The sequence below is a fragment of the Ranitomeya variabilis genome, chromosome 4 (genome assembly GCF_051348905.1).
Source record: "Ranitomeya variabilis isolate aRanVar5 chromosome 4, aRanVar5.hap1, whole genome shotgun sequence".
NCBI classification, from domain to species: Eukaryota; Metazoa; Chordata; class Amphibia; order Anura; family Dendrobatidae; genus Ranitomeya; species Ranitomeya variabilis.
In genome coordinates, this window is record NC_135235.1 from 240543416 (window position 1) to 240560691 (window position 17276).

At 56.1% G+C, this 17276-nt stretch overlaps 1 protein-coding gene across 3 annotated transcripts in view; it reads right to left on the reverse strand.

Moving 5' to 3' along the window:
- Positions 1 to 17276, reverse strand: part of EIF4G3 (eukaryotic translation initiation factor 4 gamma 3) — a 114990-nt gene that overhangs the window by 19408 nt on the left and 78306 nt on the right. For 2 of the 3 annotated variants that reach the window (XM_077260448.1, XM_077260447.1), the window contains exons 7-12: positions 16927 to 17109; positions 16736 to 16850; positions 16553 to 16659; positions 16352 to 16474; positions 12930 to 13020; positions 3092 to 3820 (exon numbers count right to left, since the gene is read on the reverse strand). In XM_077260448.1, coding sequence (XP_077116563.1) covers positions 3092 to 3820; positions 12930 to 13020; positions 16352 to 16474; positions 16553 to 16659; positions 16736 to 16850; positions 16927 to 17109 — 1348 coding nt within the window. The remainder of the gene's footprint in view (positions 1 to 3091; positions 3821 to 12929; positions 13021 to 16351; positions 16475 to 16552; positions 16660 to 16735; positions 16851 to 16926; positions 17110 to 17276) is intronic. The other variant, XM_077260449.1, reaches the window with a different exon arrangement.

Consider the following 17276-nt stretch of genomic DNA (forward strand, 5'->3'; position numbering starts at 1 on the left):
CGTCAGCCCCCAGGAGACAAGAGGGGCAGCGTCAGCCCCCAGGAGACAAGAGGGGGAGCACTGCACCCAGGAGACAAGCGAGGGAGAGTAAGCCCCCAGGAGACAAGCGGGGGAGCATCAGCCCCCAGGAGACAAGCGGGGAGCGTCAGCCCCCAGGAGACAAGCGGGGGAGTGTCAGCCCCCAGGAGACAAGCGGGGGAGCGTCAGCCCCCAGGAGACAAGCGGGGGAGCGTCAGCCCCCAGGAGACAAGCGGGGGAGCGTCAGCCCCCAGGAGACAAGCGGGGGAGCGTCGACCCCCAGGAGACGAGCGGGGGAGCGTCAGCCACCAGGAGACGAGCGGGGGGGGTGGGGGGCGTCAGCCCCCAGGAGACGAGCGGGGGAGCGTCAGCCCCCAGGAGACGAGCGGGGGAGCGTCAGCCCCCAGGAGACGAGCGGGGGAGCGTCAGCCCCCAGGAGACGAGCGGGGGAGCGTCAGCCCCCAGGAGACGAGCGGGGGAGCGTCAGCCCCCAGGAGACAAGCGGGGGAGCGTCAGCCCCCAGGAGACAAGCGTGGGAGCGTCAGCCCCCAGGAGACAAGAGGGGCAGCGTCAGCCCCCAGGAGACAAGAGGGGGAGCACTGCACCCAGGAGACAAGCGAGGGAGAGTAAGCCCCCCAGGAGACAATCGGGGGAGCGTCAGCCCCCAGGAGACAAGCGGGGGAGCATCAGCCCCCAGGAGACGAGCGGGGGAGCGTCAGCCCCCAGGAGACAAGAGGGGGAGCGTCAGCCCCCAGGAGACAAGAGGGGGAGCGTCAGCCCCCAGGAGACAAGCGGGGGAGCGTCAGCCCCCAGGAGACGAGCGGGGGAGCGTCAGCCCCCAGGAGACGAGCGGGGGAGCGTCAGCCCCCAGGAGACAAGCGGGGGAGCTTCAGCCCCCAGGAGACAAGTGGGGGTGCGTCAGCCCCAGGAGACAAGAGGGGGAGCACTGCACCCAGAAGACAAGCAAGGGAGAGTAAGCCCCCAGGAGACAAGCGGGGGAGCGTCAGCCCCCAGGAGACAAGCGTGGGAGCGTCAGCCCCCAGGAGACAAGAGGGGCAGCGTCAGCCCCCAGGAGACAAGAGGGGGAGCACTGCACCCAGGAGACAAGCGAGGGAGAGTAAGCCCCCCAGGAGACAAGCGGGGGAGCGTCAGCCCCCAGGAGACAAGCGGGGAGCGTCAGCCCCCAGGAGACAAGCGGGGGAGGGTCAGCCCCCAGGAGACAAGCGGGGGAGCGTCAGCCCCCAGGAGACAAGCGGGGGAGCGTCAGCCCCCAGGAGACAAGCGGGGGAGCGTCAGCCCCCAGGAGACAAGCGGGGGAGCGTCAGCCCCCAGGAGACAAGAGGGGCAGCGTCAGCCCCCAGGAGACAAGAGGGGGAGCACTGCACCCAGGAGACAAGCGAGGGAGAGTAAGCCCCCAGGAGACAAGCGGGGGAGCATCAGCCCCCAGGAGACAAGCGGGGAGCGTCAGCCCCCAGGAGACAAGCGGGGGAGTGTCAGCCCCCAGGAGACAAGCGGGGGAGCGTCAGCCCCCAGGAGACAAGCGGGGGAGCGTCAGCCCCCAGGAGACAAGCGGGGGAGCGTCAGCCCCCAGGAGACAAGCGGGGGAGCGTCGACCCCCAGGAGACGAGCGGGGGAGCGTCAGCCACCAGGAGACGAGCGGGGGGGGTGGGGGGCGTCAGCCCCCAGGAGACGAGCGGGGGAGCGTCAGCCCCCAGGAGACGAGCGGGGGAGCGTCAGCCCCCAGGAGACGAGCGGGGGAGCGTCAGCCCCCAGGAGACGAGCGGGGGAGCGTCAGCCCCCAGGAGACGAGCGGGGGAGCGTCAGCCCCCAGGAGACGAGCGGGGGAGCGTCAGCCCCCAGGAGACGAGCGGGGGAGCGTCAGCCCCCAGGAGACAAGAGGGGGAGCGTCAGCCCCCAGGAGACGAGCGAGGCAGCGTCAGCCCCCCAGGAGACGAGCGGAGGAGCGTCAACCCCCAGGAGACGAGCGAGGCAGTGTCAGCCCCCAGGAGACAAGCGGGGGAGCGTCAACCCCTTGGAGGCAAGCGGGGGAGCGTCAGCCCCCAGGAGGCAAGCGGGGGAGCGTCAGCCCCCAGGAGACAAGCGGGGGGACCACTGCACCCAGGAGACAAGCGGGGGAGCACTGCACCCGGGAGACAAGCGGGGGAGCACTGCACCCGGGAGACAAGCGGGGGAGCACTGCACCCGGGAGACAAGCGGGGGAGCACTGCACCCGGGAGACAAGCGGGGAGCACTGCACCCGGGAGACAAGCGGGGAGCACTGCACCCGGGAGACAAGCGGGGGAGCACTGCACGCAGAAGAAAGCAGCCCACACACATCAGACTGTGCGGAGCCCCCTTGTATACAATGCTCCCTACAATATGGTGACAATCACGCCTAAGCGACTGGTCATCCACCTCCATCATTCTGAACGGGCAAGGGACGCTGCTGGGGTCCCGGAAGAACATTTTCTGATGGACGAGGTCTACAGACCACGAGACGACATGGCAGCACTGCAGCCTTCATGCCAGACAACCCCAGACCCTACGCTCCGCGGTGGCGGCCACTCTCACCGAACGCAGCCTTAACTCTCTCTGTGCTGGGTAGAGCCGGAGCTCGGCGCCGCCTCGCGCTATGGGCAGGATCTCTGGGCACCATCAGCAGAGGGCAGGATTTGCTGTCCCCCAGAGCTGCAATCTCAGAGAGCAGACGTGTAAGTAATGACACCGAGAAGGTCTCAGCGAGGTCGACTCGCCCCGAGTCACCATCAGACCCTGAACCATCTTTCATGTCGCGGCAGTCCAGACTACAACCCCCAGCAGGTAGTCTCAGGACAACAGTCCCCATCACCCTAGAGTCAATAGGAGAACCATTTATTGATCTGTATCTTACTCCTGTTACTTCCAAAGCTGCAATCACAATTCTGCTCATTTCCTCTTAGCTCTGCATCGTCCTATCTCCCAGACTGTTTGGTGTACGCAGCACGCTGCAGAGCAATGCTCACATTACAGGTGGCCCGGAGCTGCGCTCCATAATACGGGGAGGCGGTGAGTACAGCCCTGGGCCGCCGCTCACCTTCCACAGGACTCCTCCTGGAGCTGAAGCTTAGAAGTGTGACGCTGGTTTCCAGCTCAGAGTCGTCCTCCACCAGTCCAATGTCTGCAGAGTCTGTGGCCCCGTCCACAAGGGCCGTCCTGGGGCTCTCCTGCTCGTCCATGTGCTCGGGGCCCATGGCTGGCAGAACGGCAGCAGGGGGGGAGGTTTTAGTGGTGCAATGAGCAGCGGCAATGAGCGGGGGAGGGGGCGAGTCTGACTGTAGTGATGACACAGGCACGTTTGGAGAAGTGCATTCTACGCTCAGGTCTGTGGGGGGGGCCAACTCGGGTGCATCTGTTCCTTCCTCGCCCACAGAGTTGTCGGTTGTCAGAAGTCCATAGCTTATGCCGTTCATTTCCTGAGCAGTCGCCGGGGTGTCAGCAGCTTCGGGAAGCCCCCGCGGATCCTTGCATAGATCCTCCTCTTCCTCATCATTGGAGACAGCGGCGGCTTCATCAAGAAGGGCAGACTCCAGCGATGCAACATCACCATCCTCCAGGTGGCAGGGAAAAGCTGGGGCCACTGCTGGGGCCACCACCACCGGGGCAGGTAATGGGCCAGACGTCTGGAGGGGCTCCGGCCTAGAGTCTGACGATATCGGGTCTGGCATCGCCTCCAGCACTGCACAACTGCCATGGTCGGTGGGCTTCAGGCAGAGGAGGGCAGGAGGAGAAGCTTTCAGGGTGGGCTCTGGTATGGGACTCTCCTCTATAGAAAACACAAGAGTCAAAAGTTATCAACTGGGGACTGACAATATGGAGACACAAAACCTACAGCTCCAGCTCACAGCCGGACGTCCCATCACCAAACATCACTAGTCACTGTCTACATACAAAACCTTACTGATCCTGTACTATACCCCAGAGCTGCACTCACTATTCTGCTGGTGCAGTCACTGTGTACATACATTACATTACTGATCCTGAGTTACCTCCTGCATTATACCCCAGAGCTGCGCTCACTATTCTGATGGTGCAGGCACTGTGTACACACATTACTGATTCTGAGTTACATACTGTATTATACTCCAGAGCTGCACTCACTATTCTGCTGGTGCAGTCACTGTGTACATACATTACATTACTGATCCTGAGTTACCTCCTGCATTATACCCCAGAGCTGCACTGACTATTCTGCTGGTGCAGTCACTGTGTACATGCATTACATTACTGATCCTGAGTTACCTCATGTATTATACCCCAGAGCTGCGCTCACTATTCTGCTGGCGCAGTCACTGTGTACATACATTACTGATCCTGAGTTACCTCCTGTATTATACTCCAGAGCTGCACTCACTATTCTGCTGGTGCAGTCATTGTGTACATACATTACTGATCCTGAGTTACATCCTGTAGATCTTTTACTATAAAAATGAAAAACATAACAATAATAATAACAGAAACAAAACAGAAATATCAGCCTGAAAATAATCAGTATAATGAACACTGGTCCAGCCGCTCATCCTCTCCTCTCACACATATTATATATACAGAATAATAACTAATAATAACTACTACTTAATAACTTATAACTTACACCTTCTGGTTCGGTCACCAAACTAAATAATAGCAAACAATATAAACAATAGCACACAAAAACAAATAAACAATAGCAAACAAAGACTCTATACACATACATATTTTTTTTTATTATTATTATTTTTTATATTGTTAATTATTTTTTATTATTTTATTTATTTTTTTATAAATAAAATAACCACAAACTATGCAAATATATACAATACTAAGCTAACCACTACCCCACACTCAAGCGCACCATTCCCAACCTCCGCACTGACCTGAGAGCTGGTCCTGCGTCTCATGCCTCAGTCCATGTCCAACGTCCATAAGCCAGATCAGGCAGTGCCAGTTTTTCCCCCAAACAACCCAGTGTCCCATAGTCCCACAAGATAAACCCACCTCCCCCCTTTTCCCACAACCCAACCTAACACCTACACCCAAATCTATATCCCTATATACAATAAATACAGCAGCACACACCACAATAATCACAAATCACGAAGCCCAAGTTCGGCGCCTGCAGCCCTACATCACTGTATAATGATCAAACAAAACAAAAATCTACAGTTTCAGCAGCAGCCCACCACCAGGAAAGGAGACGACCAGACTAGGGCACACTAAAAGAAACCCCCTCCAGAGGAGCGCGGCCCTCCGTGTGCCCAGTCTCTCATACTCCAGAGAGCGCACCTTCACCAGGTCACCGAGTATGGTCCTAAACACATCGTCCACTGGGAGGATTTTTCGTTGCGTCGATACTAAGCACCGCGCGTTCCACGTGTGATACCTAACCACTGCGCTAACTAGAAATAAGGTGCAGCGGTCCCGACCACTAAGGTCTCCGAATGCTCCATAGGCCCATTCCGCATAGGAGAGACCGGCCAGCCGAGACCAGCCAATGAAGGCGCCCACCCTGTTGTACACCTCTGTGTTGAAGGGACAATGAAGCAGGAATTGGTCCATGCTCTCCATCAAGGTACCACAATGCTCCCGAGGACAATTCCTGTCCTCAAGAGCTCCTACACTTCAGATTGTCCCTCACACACAGTTTCCCATGGAAGCAGCGCCAAGCCAAGTCCCAAAACTTCGAGGGGATCCTGATAGAATTCAAAAGATGCAAACCCACCCCAAGATCCCGACTTGGGCAGTCCCTGAGCGCCAGAGGCCTCTGGAAATGGGTCAACAGAACCCTATTGTCAAGGAGTTTCCTTGGCAGAGTCCTGATCTCCCACATTCCCAGACCCCACCGACGAATTACCTTCAGAACCAAGGTAGCGTAAACCGGAAGATGTCCATGAGGTGTGCGAAGATCCTTCACTTGCCCTCCTGTCTCCCATTCCTGGAAGAAAGGCTGAAACCATTCCCTACAGGAGAATACCCACGGAGGAGCCCTCTCTTTCCAGAGGTGTGCAATATTGATCTTAATGAAGGTATCCACAAGGAATACCACAGGGTTGACCATACCCCACCCTCCTAGTCTCCTCGTACGGTAAGTAAACTCCCTCTTGACTAGGTTCAGTCTATTCCCCCATAACAGTTGGAAGAACAAACTGTAGACCCGAGTCCAGAGAGATTCTGGCAAGATGCACTCACTGCCCAGATAAATCAGTAAAGGGAGCAGGTAAGTTTTGATCAGGTTTACCCTTTCCCTTAGGGTCAAAGACCAACCCTTCCATTGGTTCACCTTCTGAGTGGCGATCTCTAGCCTGCTGTCCCAATTTTGTTTGGGGTAATCCCCCTGGCCAAATTCGATGCCAAGGACTTTTGCAGAGACTTTGGGTCCTGGAAGGGTGTCCGGGAGATCAAAACCAGGATCTCCTCCTCCCAACCAGAGACTCTCACACTTATCCCGGTTGATCTTGGACCCGGATGCCTCCGAGTAGAGATCTACCTCTGACATCAGCCACCCTGCCTCCTCGTGAGAGGAAACAAACACAGTGACATCATCGGCATACGTCACCACCCTCAGAGTGGCTTCCGGTGCTGCCTGGTCCATCCCGATCCCGGCCAACGGTCCACGCTCCTAAGAAGAGGGTCAATCGCAAACACGTACAGCAGCGGGCTCAAGGGACAACCCTGGCGAACACCGGACCCAACCTCAAAAGAGCTGCCAATCCAACCATTCACAAGTGGGAAACTCTCTGCCCCACTGTACAAGGTCTTAAGCCAATCAACAAACCCCTCCGGCAGGCCATATCTCAGAAGGACGGACCAGAGGTACTCGTGATTAACCCGATCAAACGCTTTTGCCTGGTCCAGTGACAGCATGTACCCCTTCCAGTGACCAGCCCTACCCTGCTCCACTGCCTCTCGGACACAGAGCACAGCACTAAATGTGCTGCGGCCTGGAACAGAGCAATGCTGGGCCTCCGAAAGGAGTCGGGGTGCAAATTTCACCAGCCGATTAAACAGCACCTTTGCCAGAACCTTCCTGTCTGCATTGAGAAGCGCTATGGGACGCCAATTCTCAATGCCAGATGGGTCCTTACCCTTTGACAAGATGATCAGAGCAGACCTCCTCATTGACTTTGACAGAGTGCCCGAGGAAAGACACTCATTGAATACCTCAGTCAAGAGGGGAACCAAAACGTCCTTAAAGGTCTTATAGAATTCAGATGTTAAGCCATCTGGACCAGGCGATTTTTGGGGGGCAAGCCCTTCAATCGCCAACTGAACTTCCTCTTCCCTGATTATTTCTGTCAAAACGTCAAGAGATGGGTCTACCCCTGGTTCGGGGACGGCTTCAGCCAGGAAAGCCGACATCTCATCCCAATCAAGATCCCTCTTCCCCAAGAGGTGCGAGTAGAAGGATCTGACAACCTCCAGGATCCCTGATCTGGATCGTCTCAGGGACCCCATAGTGTCGACCAGTCCTGTAACTACTTTACTATTCACTGACATCCTGCAGTTTCTGTAGGGGTCGGGCGAGCGGTACTTCCCGTAATCCCTCTCAAAAACCAAAGATGCGTGTCTATCGTACTGACACCTCATAAGCAAAGATTTCACTCTGGAGATCTCCTCGCGGCTACCTCCAGTTGAGACAAGATGCTTGAGTTTCCTCCTCAGACCCTGATACAGGCGGTACCTGCTCAGACTCCTGAGGCTCGAGAGCTGGCGGAAGAATCTCGCCACCCTTTCCTTGAACATCTCCCACCACTCTGACTTACTACTACACAGATCCAGAAAGGGTACCTGGCTCTGAAGAAAATCCTCAAAGGACTGTCTTATCTCCGCTTCTTCCAAGAGAGACGAATTGAGCCTCCAAAAGCCTCTTCCCATCCGGAGGGTCTCTGTAACATTCAGAGAAAACAAAATTTAACAGTGGTCGGAGAACTCCACCTCAACAACAGACACTGCTGAAGAGACAGCTTCCTCCTTTAAATAAAACCTATCTATTCTGGACCTACAGTTACCTCTATGATAGGTGAACCCACCGTGGCCTGGGGTGTGCCGAATGTGGACATCTACCAGGCGAGCCTCACTAGCTATACTATTAAGGGCGACGCTATCATAAGTCAACTTGTCTCTGGAACCTCCTCTATCTCGGGGCCTCGTGACAGCATTGAAGTCCCCTCCAAAGACAACCTGCCGACTTGTAAAAAGGTAGGGCTTGATCCTCATGAAGAGACACTTCCGGTCCCACTTAGATTGGGGACCATAGATGTTAATGAGCCGGAGCTCTTGTCCCTTCATGAGGACATCTAAGATAAGGCACCTCCCCATTTCTAACTCAATAACTTGTCGGCATTCCACCGGTGCGGTAAAAAGGACCGCCACTCCGCTATACGGCTCGGCCGCAAGAGACCAATAGGAGGGCCCGAGTCTCCACTCCCTTTTAGCTTTACACACGTCTGCCATGTTTGGCAGCCTGATCTCTTGCAAAAAGAAAATGTCAGCTTCAACCCGGCTGAGAAAATCAAAGGCCGCAAATCTAGCTGTATTTGACTTTATGCTGGCGACATTAATGGACGTCGGCATCAACGGAGTGGGTACTGCCATCATTGGTGATTGAGTTAGATGGCTTTCTTCTTCCCACTCCCCTTATCCTCTGCCTCAGAGGAGGAATCCTTCCCCCTCTTTAATGACATAGAGGTGTCCATTTCCACATGTTTTTTCTTTTTATCCTCCTCGTCTCCAGACTCTGAGCCATTCCCTCCCTCCAAGAACCTTACATTCCCAGAAGAAGGAGACTCGGCGCCCCCTGTAAGCCCCGCCGAAGCCGGAACCTCACCCTCAGCTTCCTCCTCAGATGAAGAGATGTTGTCAAGGGCTTGGAACCGGTTAGAAAGACCAACCAGAGGGGAGTCAGTTTTCCCTTCCTTAGGTACCTTGGTCAGAGCGGGAGATGTTTTATCTCCCTTCTTTCTCTTCTTTTTGGTGCCAAGCTTACGCTTTTCCTGTAGCCACTGCCTATTATCCTCATGCATACTTTCATAATGGGAGGATTCGGAGGCAGTGGCGGTTTCCTGCCTGTGGATCCTCCTGACCTCCTGATCCAACTCATCATCCCTCGGGGCCTCAGCAGCAAGACTGGCGTCCAGAACAGGGGCCGCCGCAGTAGCCCGAGGCTCGCCCAGCTCCCTATCCTGTCTGCGCTTGTCTAGACGCCTCAGCTGGGCAGGCGTCTTTTTATTGCTTTTCCTCCTTGGCCCCTCAGCTCCCTCACCCCTGCTAGTCCCTTCCCCAGCAGAATCAGCCTCGCGGCTTTCTCCCACCGGGGTCACGACTGCATTAGCGAAGGAGCGAGGACAACGGCTGAATGGGTGACCTAATTCACCACACAGGTGGCACCTAATCTCCGCACAAGATGCAGCAAGATGGCCGATATCCCCACACAATGCACATTTCTGCACAGTGCAGTTTGCGCTGAATTGTGTGGGGTCGCCGCACTTGTGACAGAGCTTCGGTTGCCCCTGGTAGAAGACCAGGATACGATCCCTACCCAGGAAGGCAGATGATGGTATGTGGGCAACCGTACCACCTGAACGCTTAAGTTTTACCATAAACGTCCAGGCCCCTGACCAGATACCAAACTCGTCACGGTTTTTCTTTGGCATCTCCACTACCTCTCCATACCGGCCAAGCCACGTCATGATGTCATTACAAGAAAGCGACTCGTTACATGTCATCACGGTCACTTTCTTGACTTGATTTTGGCGAGACACCGCCTGAACGGCAAAGTCTTGCCAGCCGGGCTTATTTTTTGCCAACTCATAGTTCGACCAGAAGAGTTCAAGCCCCTCCGGCCAAACAAAGCTGACATCAAACTCAGGTGTGGAATAGGGATGTATCAAGGCATAGATGTCAATCGCCTTGAAGCCCATCCTCAGCAGGAGCTCCACAACCTTCGACCTTGGAGGACATGCATCACTGCCCCTCCACCGAAGACGGACCACATTCCTACGCACACTACCCGGCCCGGCTGTTGGGAGGGACCACACTGTATCCCCCACTCTTTGCTCTCGGAAGGCCCCGAGGCCATGCCTCTCTATCAAGAAGGATAGATCAACCTCTCGACCATCTACCATTAGAGATCTCTCCCCCCTCTTTAGAGCCTCCAGGAGACGCCGTTGCAACATGCCGTCCCCAGAGCCCAGAGACAAGGAGTACGCCCTATTTCCCCCGGAGGTGACAGCGGCAAAGCTCCTGACAGGCGCTGCCACCACCGGACCAGTGACCACATCCACACCAACAGCATCACCATTACCCACCTCCATAACCCCCTCACCCTCTACCAAACCAGCAACCACACCACTAGACAAAGAGTTTTCCGCATCCATACCCACCACATTCACTCCTGCTGGACCAGTGACAACAGGGGGTGACACTTTGGCCCCCGCATCATCAGGTACAAGGGGCTGAGTCTCCTCCACAGAACTGGAGGTGACCTCACCCCTGGTTTTATGTGTGCCCTCCGCATCATCAGTTCATATTTTCCGCTGCTTCATGGTTGCTACCAGGCTCCGTTGATCTTTAGCTGCTGTGAGGCACCGCTGATTCTCAGCATCAGGATCCCGTTGACCAGCGGCACCAACACAAAATAGGACTTTGGGAGGACCGGAACTCCCAGCCCCGGTAACCCCCTCACGCTGCCGCTGCTCCTCAACTAAGTGATCAGCGGCAACAGTATTCAGGGGCACCGAGGCTACCGAAGCTGCCCCCGACACCGGGCCGCTCCCCCCTCCCACTGAGGAGCGGACCACAGTATCGTGGCCTGACCGTCTGCCCACCACCGGGCCGCCCTCACTGTCCAGCCTCTCGGCTGATGCACCTGCTACTACGTCCCTGCTACTACAAGCAGAGACGGAGCTCTGCGCCTCATTGCGTTGCTTTGTAATCTCCTCGTGCCTTTGCACCGGATCCACAGCAGAACCCGGGCTGGGCTGGGCAACGGGGCTTATACAGCGAGCTGACCCTGCAGCCGACTCAGGGGGTACAGGGAGGGGGGCATATACATAGCTTACCGATTCCTGCAGCTTTGGCTTGGTGGTTTTCTTTGCCTTTTTCTTCTGGCCCCCAGGTGCCTCCTCTGGTAAACCATCACCAAGATGGAAGTTCTGAAGGCACACTGGGGACTCCAGGAGCTTGATCTCTGCCATTAGCGCCCCTCCCTGGCCGATGTTGTCACTGTCCTCCCCAGAGCCAGCAGAACTGCGACGAGATGTCATTGTCGCCTGTCCTGCAGGGACCTCGCTGCACGTGGCCTGTGAGTGACTAAGCAGGCTGCCAGGTGGGGCTTTCTGCTGGTCATCCTCCTCATCATCATCCACCTGGCTCTCAGGCTGCAGCCCCATCTGCCTTTGCTCTCTGTTATCAGCCATTTCTCTGAATCGGTCTTCATTTATAAGCTTTTCTTTAAATGGTCCACTTTTTTCTCTGATGTAAGCTTTTCTGACTTCAAGCTCATTGATCTCAACTTTAAGTCTCCTTACCTCCGCCTGGAGCTGACTCTTCCTCGGTTTGGAGGAACCTGCAGCTTTGTTGCTTGTGCAGCGCAGATCCTCCCGAAGCCTCCTCAGTGCCTTACTAGCCTCTTCATACTCACGGAGGTGGCTCATGACCCGGGAGGCATAGGTGGACACAGACTCCCGGGGTCTCTGCAGTGCCCAACCCTCCTGAGTGAGGTCGGCCTCACCTCCGTGAGCACTCAGCTTTCCTCCGGAAGGACTGCCATCTTGCACACTAGCAGGCTTCTCCTCCATGGAAGCCTTGCGGCTTCTCTGGGTCTTTGCAGACCTGGGGGGAGTAGGAGCCACATTGCTGCGACTCCTGGTGGAGAGTCTCACCCCCGAATCCTCTGATGTGCAGGCTGGTTGCTGGTTCCTTCTGCCCCCCGCCAGCCTGGTCCAGGAAGCAGAAGCCTGGGACTTGGCTCCTTCACTCATCCCAGGAAACCCACTCCCTCCCTGGGTAAGAGAGAGAGCAGGTCCCCGGGTGGAGAGTTGGTGGTTCTCAGGAGCTCAGGAGCACACAGCAGGTTCAGCAACGACCGCACCCACAATTAGCACAATGAGCAGCAGCTGAGCTGCACTCACTACTCTGAAGGTGCAGTCACTGTGTACATACATTACATTACTGATCCTGAGTTACATCTTGTATTATACCCCAGAGCTGCACTCACTATTCTGCTGGTGCAGTCACTGTGTACATACATTACTGATCCTGAGTTACATCCTGTATTATACTCCAGAGCTGCACTCACTATTCTGCTGGTGCAGTCACTGTGTACATACATTACTGATCCTGAGTTACATCCTGTATTATACCCCAGAGCTGCACTCACTATTCTGCTGGTGCAGTCACTGTGTACATACATTACATTACTGATCCTGAGTTACATCCTGTATTATACTCCAGAGCTGCACTCACTATTCTGCTGGGGCAGTCACTGTGTACATACATTACTGATCCTGAGTTACATCCTGTATTATACCCCAGAGCTGCACTCACTATTCTGCTGGTGCAGTCACTGTGTACATACATTACTGATCCTGAGTTACATCCTGTATTATACCCCAGAGCTGCACTCACTATTCTGCTGTGTACATACATTAGTGATCCTGAGTTACATCCTGTATTATACTCAAGAGCTGCACTCACTATTTTGCTGGTGCAGTCACTGTGTACATAAATTACATTACTGATCCTGAGTTACATGCTGTATTATACCCCAGAGCTTAACTCACTATTCTGCTGTGTACATACATTAGTGATCCTGAGTTAGCCACCGTCGTGTCCTTTGTTATATCCTCCTGGCATTACACATTAGGTGCATGTTATGAAGGTCGGGGGGATCCTACCTGCTTTGTGCTCCCGGGCGGCAGTGAGATGGGGGCTCTCCACAGTCCCATACACCACTGGACTGTGCTCAGGAGCCGGGTTGTGAAGCTGCTGGGATTTGAAGTACAAAAGAGGGTGATAATGAGCGCGTGAACAAAAAAACTAGCAAAACGGGGAGAAACGGTGAGCCAGATAGCACAACGGAAAACCCCAATTATGAAAAGGGTCAGAAGGTGACAGCAGATCATGGAGGACGGGATGCGGCAGAGTAGACGGAACGGGGCAGAGTAGACGGAACGGGGCAGAGTAGACGGAGGGAGGACGGGAAGAGAAGACGAGGGGAGGACGGGACGGAGAGAGAAGACAGAGGGAGGACGGGACGGAGAGAGAAGACGGAGGGAGGACGGGACGGAGAGAGAAGACGGAGGGAGGACGGGACGGAGAGAGAAGACGGAGGGAGGACGGGACGGAGAGAGAAGACGGAGGGAGGATGGGACGGAGAGAGAAGACGGAGGGAGGACGGGACGGAGAGAGAAGACGGAGGGAGGACGGGACGGAGAGAGAAGACGGAGGGAGGACAGGACGGAGAGAGAAGACGGAGGGAGGACGGGACGGAGAGAGAAGACGGAGGGAAGACGGGGAGAGAAGATGAAGGGAGGACAGGATGGGAAGAGAAGACAGAGGGAGGATGGGACGGGGAGAGAAGATGGAGCGAGGACGGGACAGAGAGAGAAGACGGAGGGAGGACGGGAAGAGAAGATGGAGGGAGGATGGGATGGGAAGAGAAGACAGAGGGAGGAAGGGAGGGGGAGAGAAGACGGAGGGAGGATGGGACAGAGAGAGAAGACAGAGGGAGGACGGGACGGGGAGAGAAGACGGAGGGAAGACGGGGAGAGAAGACGAATGGAGGACAGGATGGGAAGAGAAGACAGAGGGAGGATGGGACGGGGAGAGAAGATGGAGCGAGGACGGGACAGAGAGAGAAGACGGAGGGAGGACGGGAAGAGAAGATGGAGGGAGGATGGGATGGGAAGAGAAGACGGAGGGAGGAAGGGAGGGGGAGAGAAGACGGAGGGAGGATGGGACAGAGAGAGAAGACAGAGGGAGGACGGAACAGGGAGAGAAGACGGAGGGAGGACGGGGAGAGAAGACAGAGGGAGGACGGGACGGGGAAAGACGGAGGGAGGACGGGATGGGAAGAGAAGACGGAGGGAGGACGTGGAGAGAAGACAGAGGGAGGACGGGACGGGGAGAGAAGACGGAGGGAGGATGGGATGGGGAGAGAAGACGGAGGGAGGACGGGGAAAGAAGACGAAGGGAGGACGGGGAGAGAAGACAGAGGGGGGATGGGGAGAGAAGACGGAGGTAGGACGGGACAGAGAGAAGACGGAGGGAGGACGGGACGGGGACAGAAGACGGAGGGAGTACGGGACGGGGAGAGAAGACGGAGGGAGGACGGGGAAAGAAGACAGAGGGGGGATGGGGAGAGAAGACGGAGGTAGGACGGGACAGAGAGAGAAGACGGAGGGAGGACGGGGAGAGAAGACGAAGGGAGGACGGGATGGGGAGAGAAGACAGAGGGAGGACGAGATGGGGAGAGAAGACGGAGGGAGGACGGGACAGAGAGAAGACGGAGGGAGGACGGGACGGGGAGAGAAGACGGAGGGAGGACGGGACGGGGAGAGAAGACGGAGGGAGGACGGGGAGAGAAGACGAAGGGAGGACAGGATGGGGAGAGAAGAAAGAGGGAAGAAGGGACGGGGAGAGAAGACGGAGGGAGGACGGGACGGGGAGAGAAGACGGAGGGAGCACAGGGAGAGAAGAAAGAGGGAAGACGGGACAGGGAGAGAAGACGGAGGGAGAACGAGATGGGGAGAGAAGACAGAGGGAGGACGGGGAGAGAAGACGAAGGGAGGATGGGGAGAGAAGACAGGGAGGACGGGGAGACAAGACGGAAGGAGGACGGGGAGAGAAGACGGAGGGAGGATGGGACGGGGAGAGAAGACGGAGGGAGGACGGGGAGAGAAGACGGAGGGAGGACGGGGAGAGAAGACGGAGGGAGGACGGGATGGGGAGAGGGTGAAGCAAAAACCAAGCACAAATCAGAAAGAAAAAAAGGTGTCAATTCAAGTAAATTTAAGGTGAGAAAAAAAAGGAAACATAAAAAGAAGGAAAGAGAAAGACGTTACAATTAGAGGAGTTTGACAAAGACTTAAGAACATTGTGTGACACAAGAGCTGACACTATGATGAGACCGGACTGGTTCCCCACAAGCTCTCCATCATTGACTATCTATCATGAACATCTACAACGTGACATGAACCCTGTGGATATTTCTGCCCTAAGCCCCACATCAGATCTTCAGCCCTACTGCCATGCTCCATCGCCTTATGCGGGACATGAACTACGGGCACCATTCCTCCTCACCCCCACACACGTGCATGCTGGCTTCAGCCAAATGCGCACGTGTTAAAATCCGTGAGAGAAACAAGCAGATGCCATATCCCTCTGATGGCCAGATAAGTTCAGGTGTGCTGAAATCTGCAGAGAATAGTCAGGACCCCCACACACAGACATGCGGCTGATCAGGACCCCCATAAGCATCAGACGTGCGGCTGATCAGGACCCCCACACACATCAGACGTGCGGCTGATCAGGACCCCCACACACATCAGACGTGCGGCTGATCAGGACCCCCACACACATCAGACGTGCGGCTGATCAGGACCCCCACACACATCAGACGTGCGGCTGATCAGGACCCCACACACATCAGACGTGCGGCTGATCAGGACCCCCACACATATCAGACGTGCGGCTGATCAGGGCCCCCACACACATCAGACGTGCGGCTGATCAGGACCCCCACACACATCAGACGTGCGGCTGATCAGGACCCCCACACACATCAGACGTGCGGCTGATCAGGACCCCCACACACATCAGATGTGCGGCTGATCCTGATCTGTACGCTCTTTAGATCCAGTCTATCCATCCAGGTGTATGGCACCAGCTCCCTCAATGCACTGCACTCTACATAGGGCCAATTCCACATATGGGGGCCACAGGTTAACAGAACCACAAGATGCAGCACCAAGCAGCACTCAGCCTGCAGCCCTCCGCAGCACTCGGCCTGCAGCCCCCAGCCTTCCTCCATGCTAAGCTGCTCGGTGCCCACCAAAGCCGTGGCAGGATGGTCTGCATACTGTTCTGGTGGAGTAACAAGGAGCTGCACTGAGGTCACTGATTCTGAATGGAGAGCAATACACATGCCCCAGTAATATGGGGGACACGGGACCCCCTGACTCCGTGATCAGTGCAGGTCCTGCAGACAGATGAGAACCCGTACTCTTCGCACTAACCCTTGTAAGATACGATGTCCCCATAACGTGTGCAGACACGGGGAGCCGATAAACACGGCGTGGGTGGGGCGTTCCCTTACCTGAGGTGGGGTGGGTGTGGAGCTGGGCCGCAGGATCGGCGGGGTGGGATTCCGACTTCCTCCCCCTGACATGATCTCCTCAGTGATGTCTTTGCCACCCTGATTGGGGTCTCTGATTCGGATCTGGAAGTGAAGGAACATTCCTGGTGACACATTGACCCCTGGCAGAAGGTCCATTGTCAGACAGCACCGGACACTCACCGTCTTCTTCTCCCTCTTGGTGGGCGGTGGCGGCTGCTGTGGCTGCTGGGTAGGCACTATGATCGGCGCTGACTGGTACACCGGCTGACTGGGGTAAAATGGGGTCCCTGGAACGTGACAACAAAAGCTCAGCAAACCCAGCATCACTTGTCCATACAGCGCGAGAGCCGATGGCGTCCTTACCGTACGGGGCAGGGAACTCCCCCGGTCCTGGGCCTGGATAAAACGGGTTAGGACCGGGAGGCTGCACAGGGTACTGCTGAGGGGGTCCCAAATAAGGAGGAGTGCTGTGACGATACTGGAGAGACAGAGGAGAACATGATGTCCACTGCGGAGGGTGAGGAGCACAGATACTGCTGAGGCAGCGGCGGTACCTGGGGGATACAGTACTGCGGACCCTGGGGCATCGCGTACGGCATGGGCAGATGATTCACCATCATGATGTGCTGGTTGGTCTGGTAGACGGCGGCAGCAGGGGTCTGTGCGCTCGCTCGGATGGAAGGGCTGCTGTTCTGTATGGTGGCACGTGGCGGCTGAATCTGTGGCCTCTGGAAAAACTGACACAGAATAGAGAGAAACAGCTAAAACATGGGGCAAGAAGTGAGCGAGAGCCAGCAGGGAGGAGCGGGCAAGAAGTGAGCGAGATCTGCATGGAGAAGCGGACAAGAAGTGAGAGAGAGCCAGCATGGAAGAGCGGACAAGAAGTGAGCGAGAGCTGCATGGA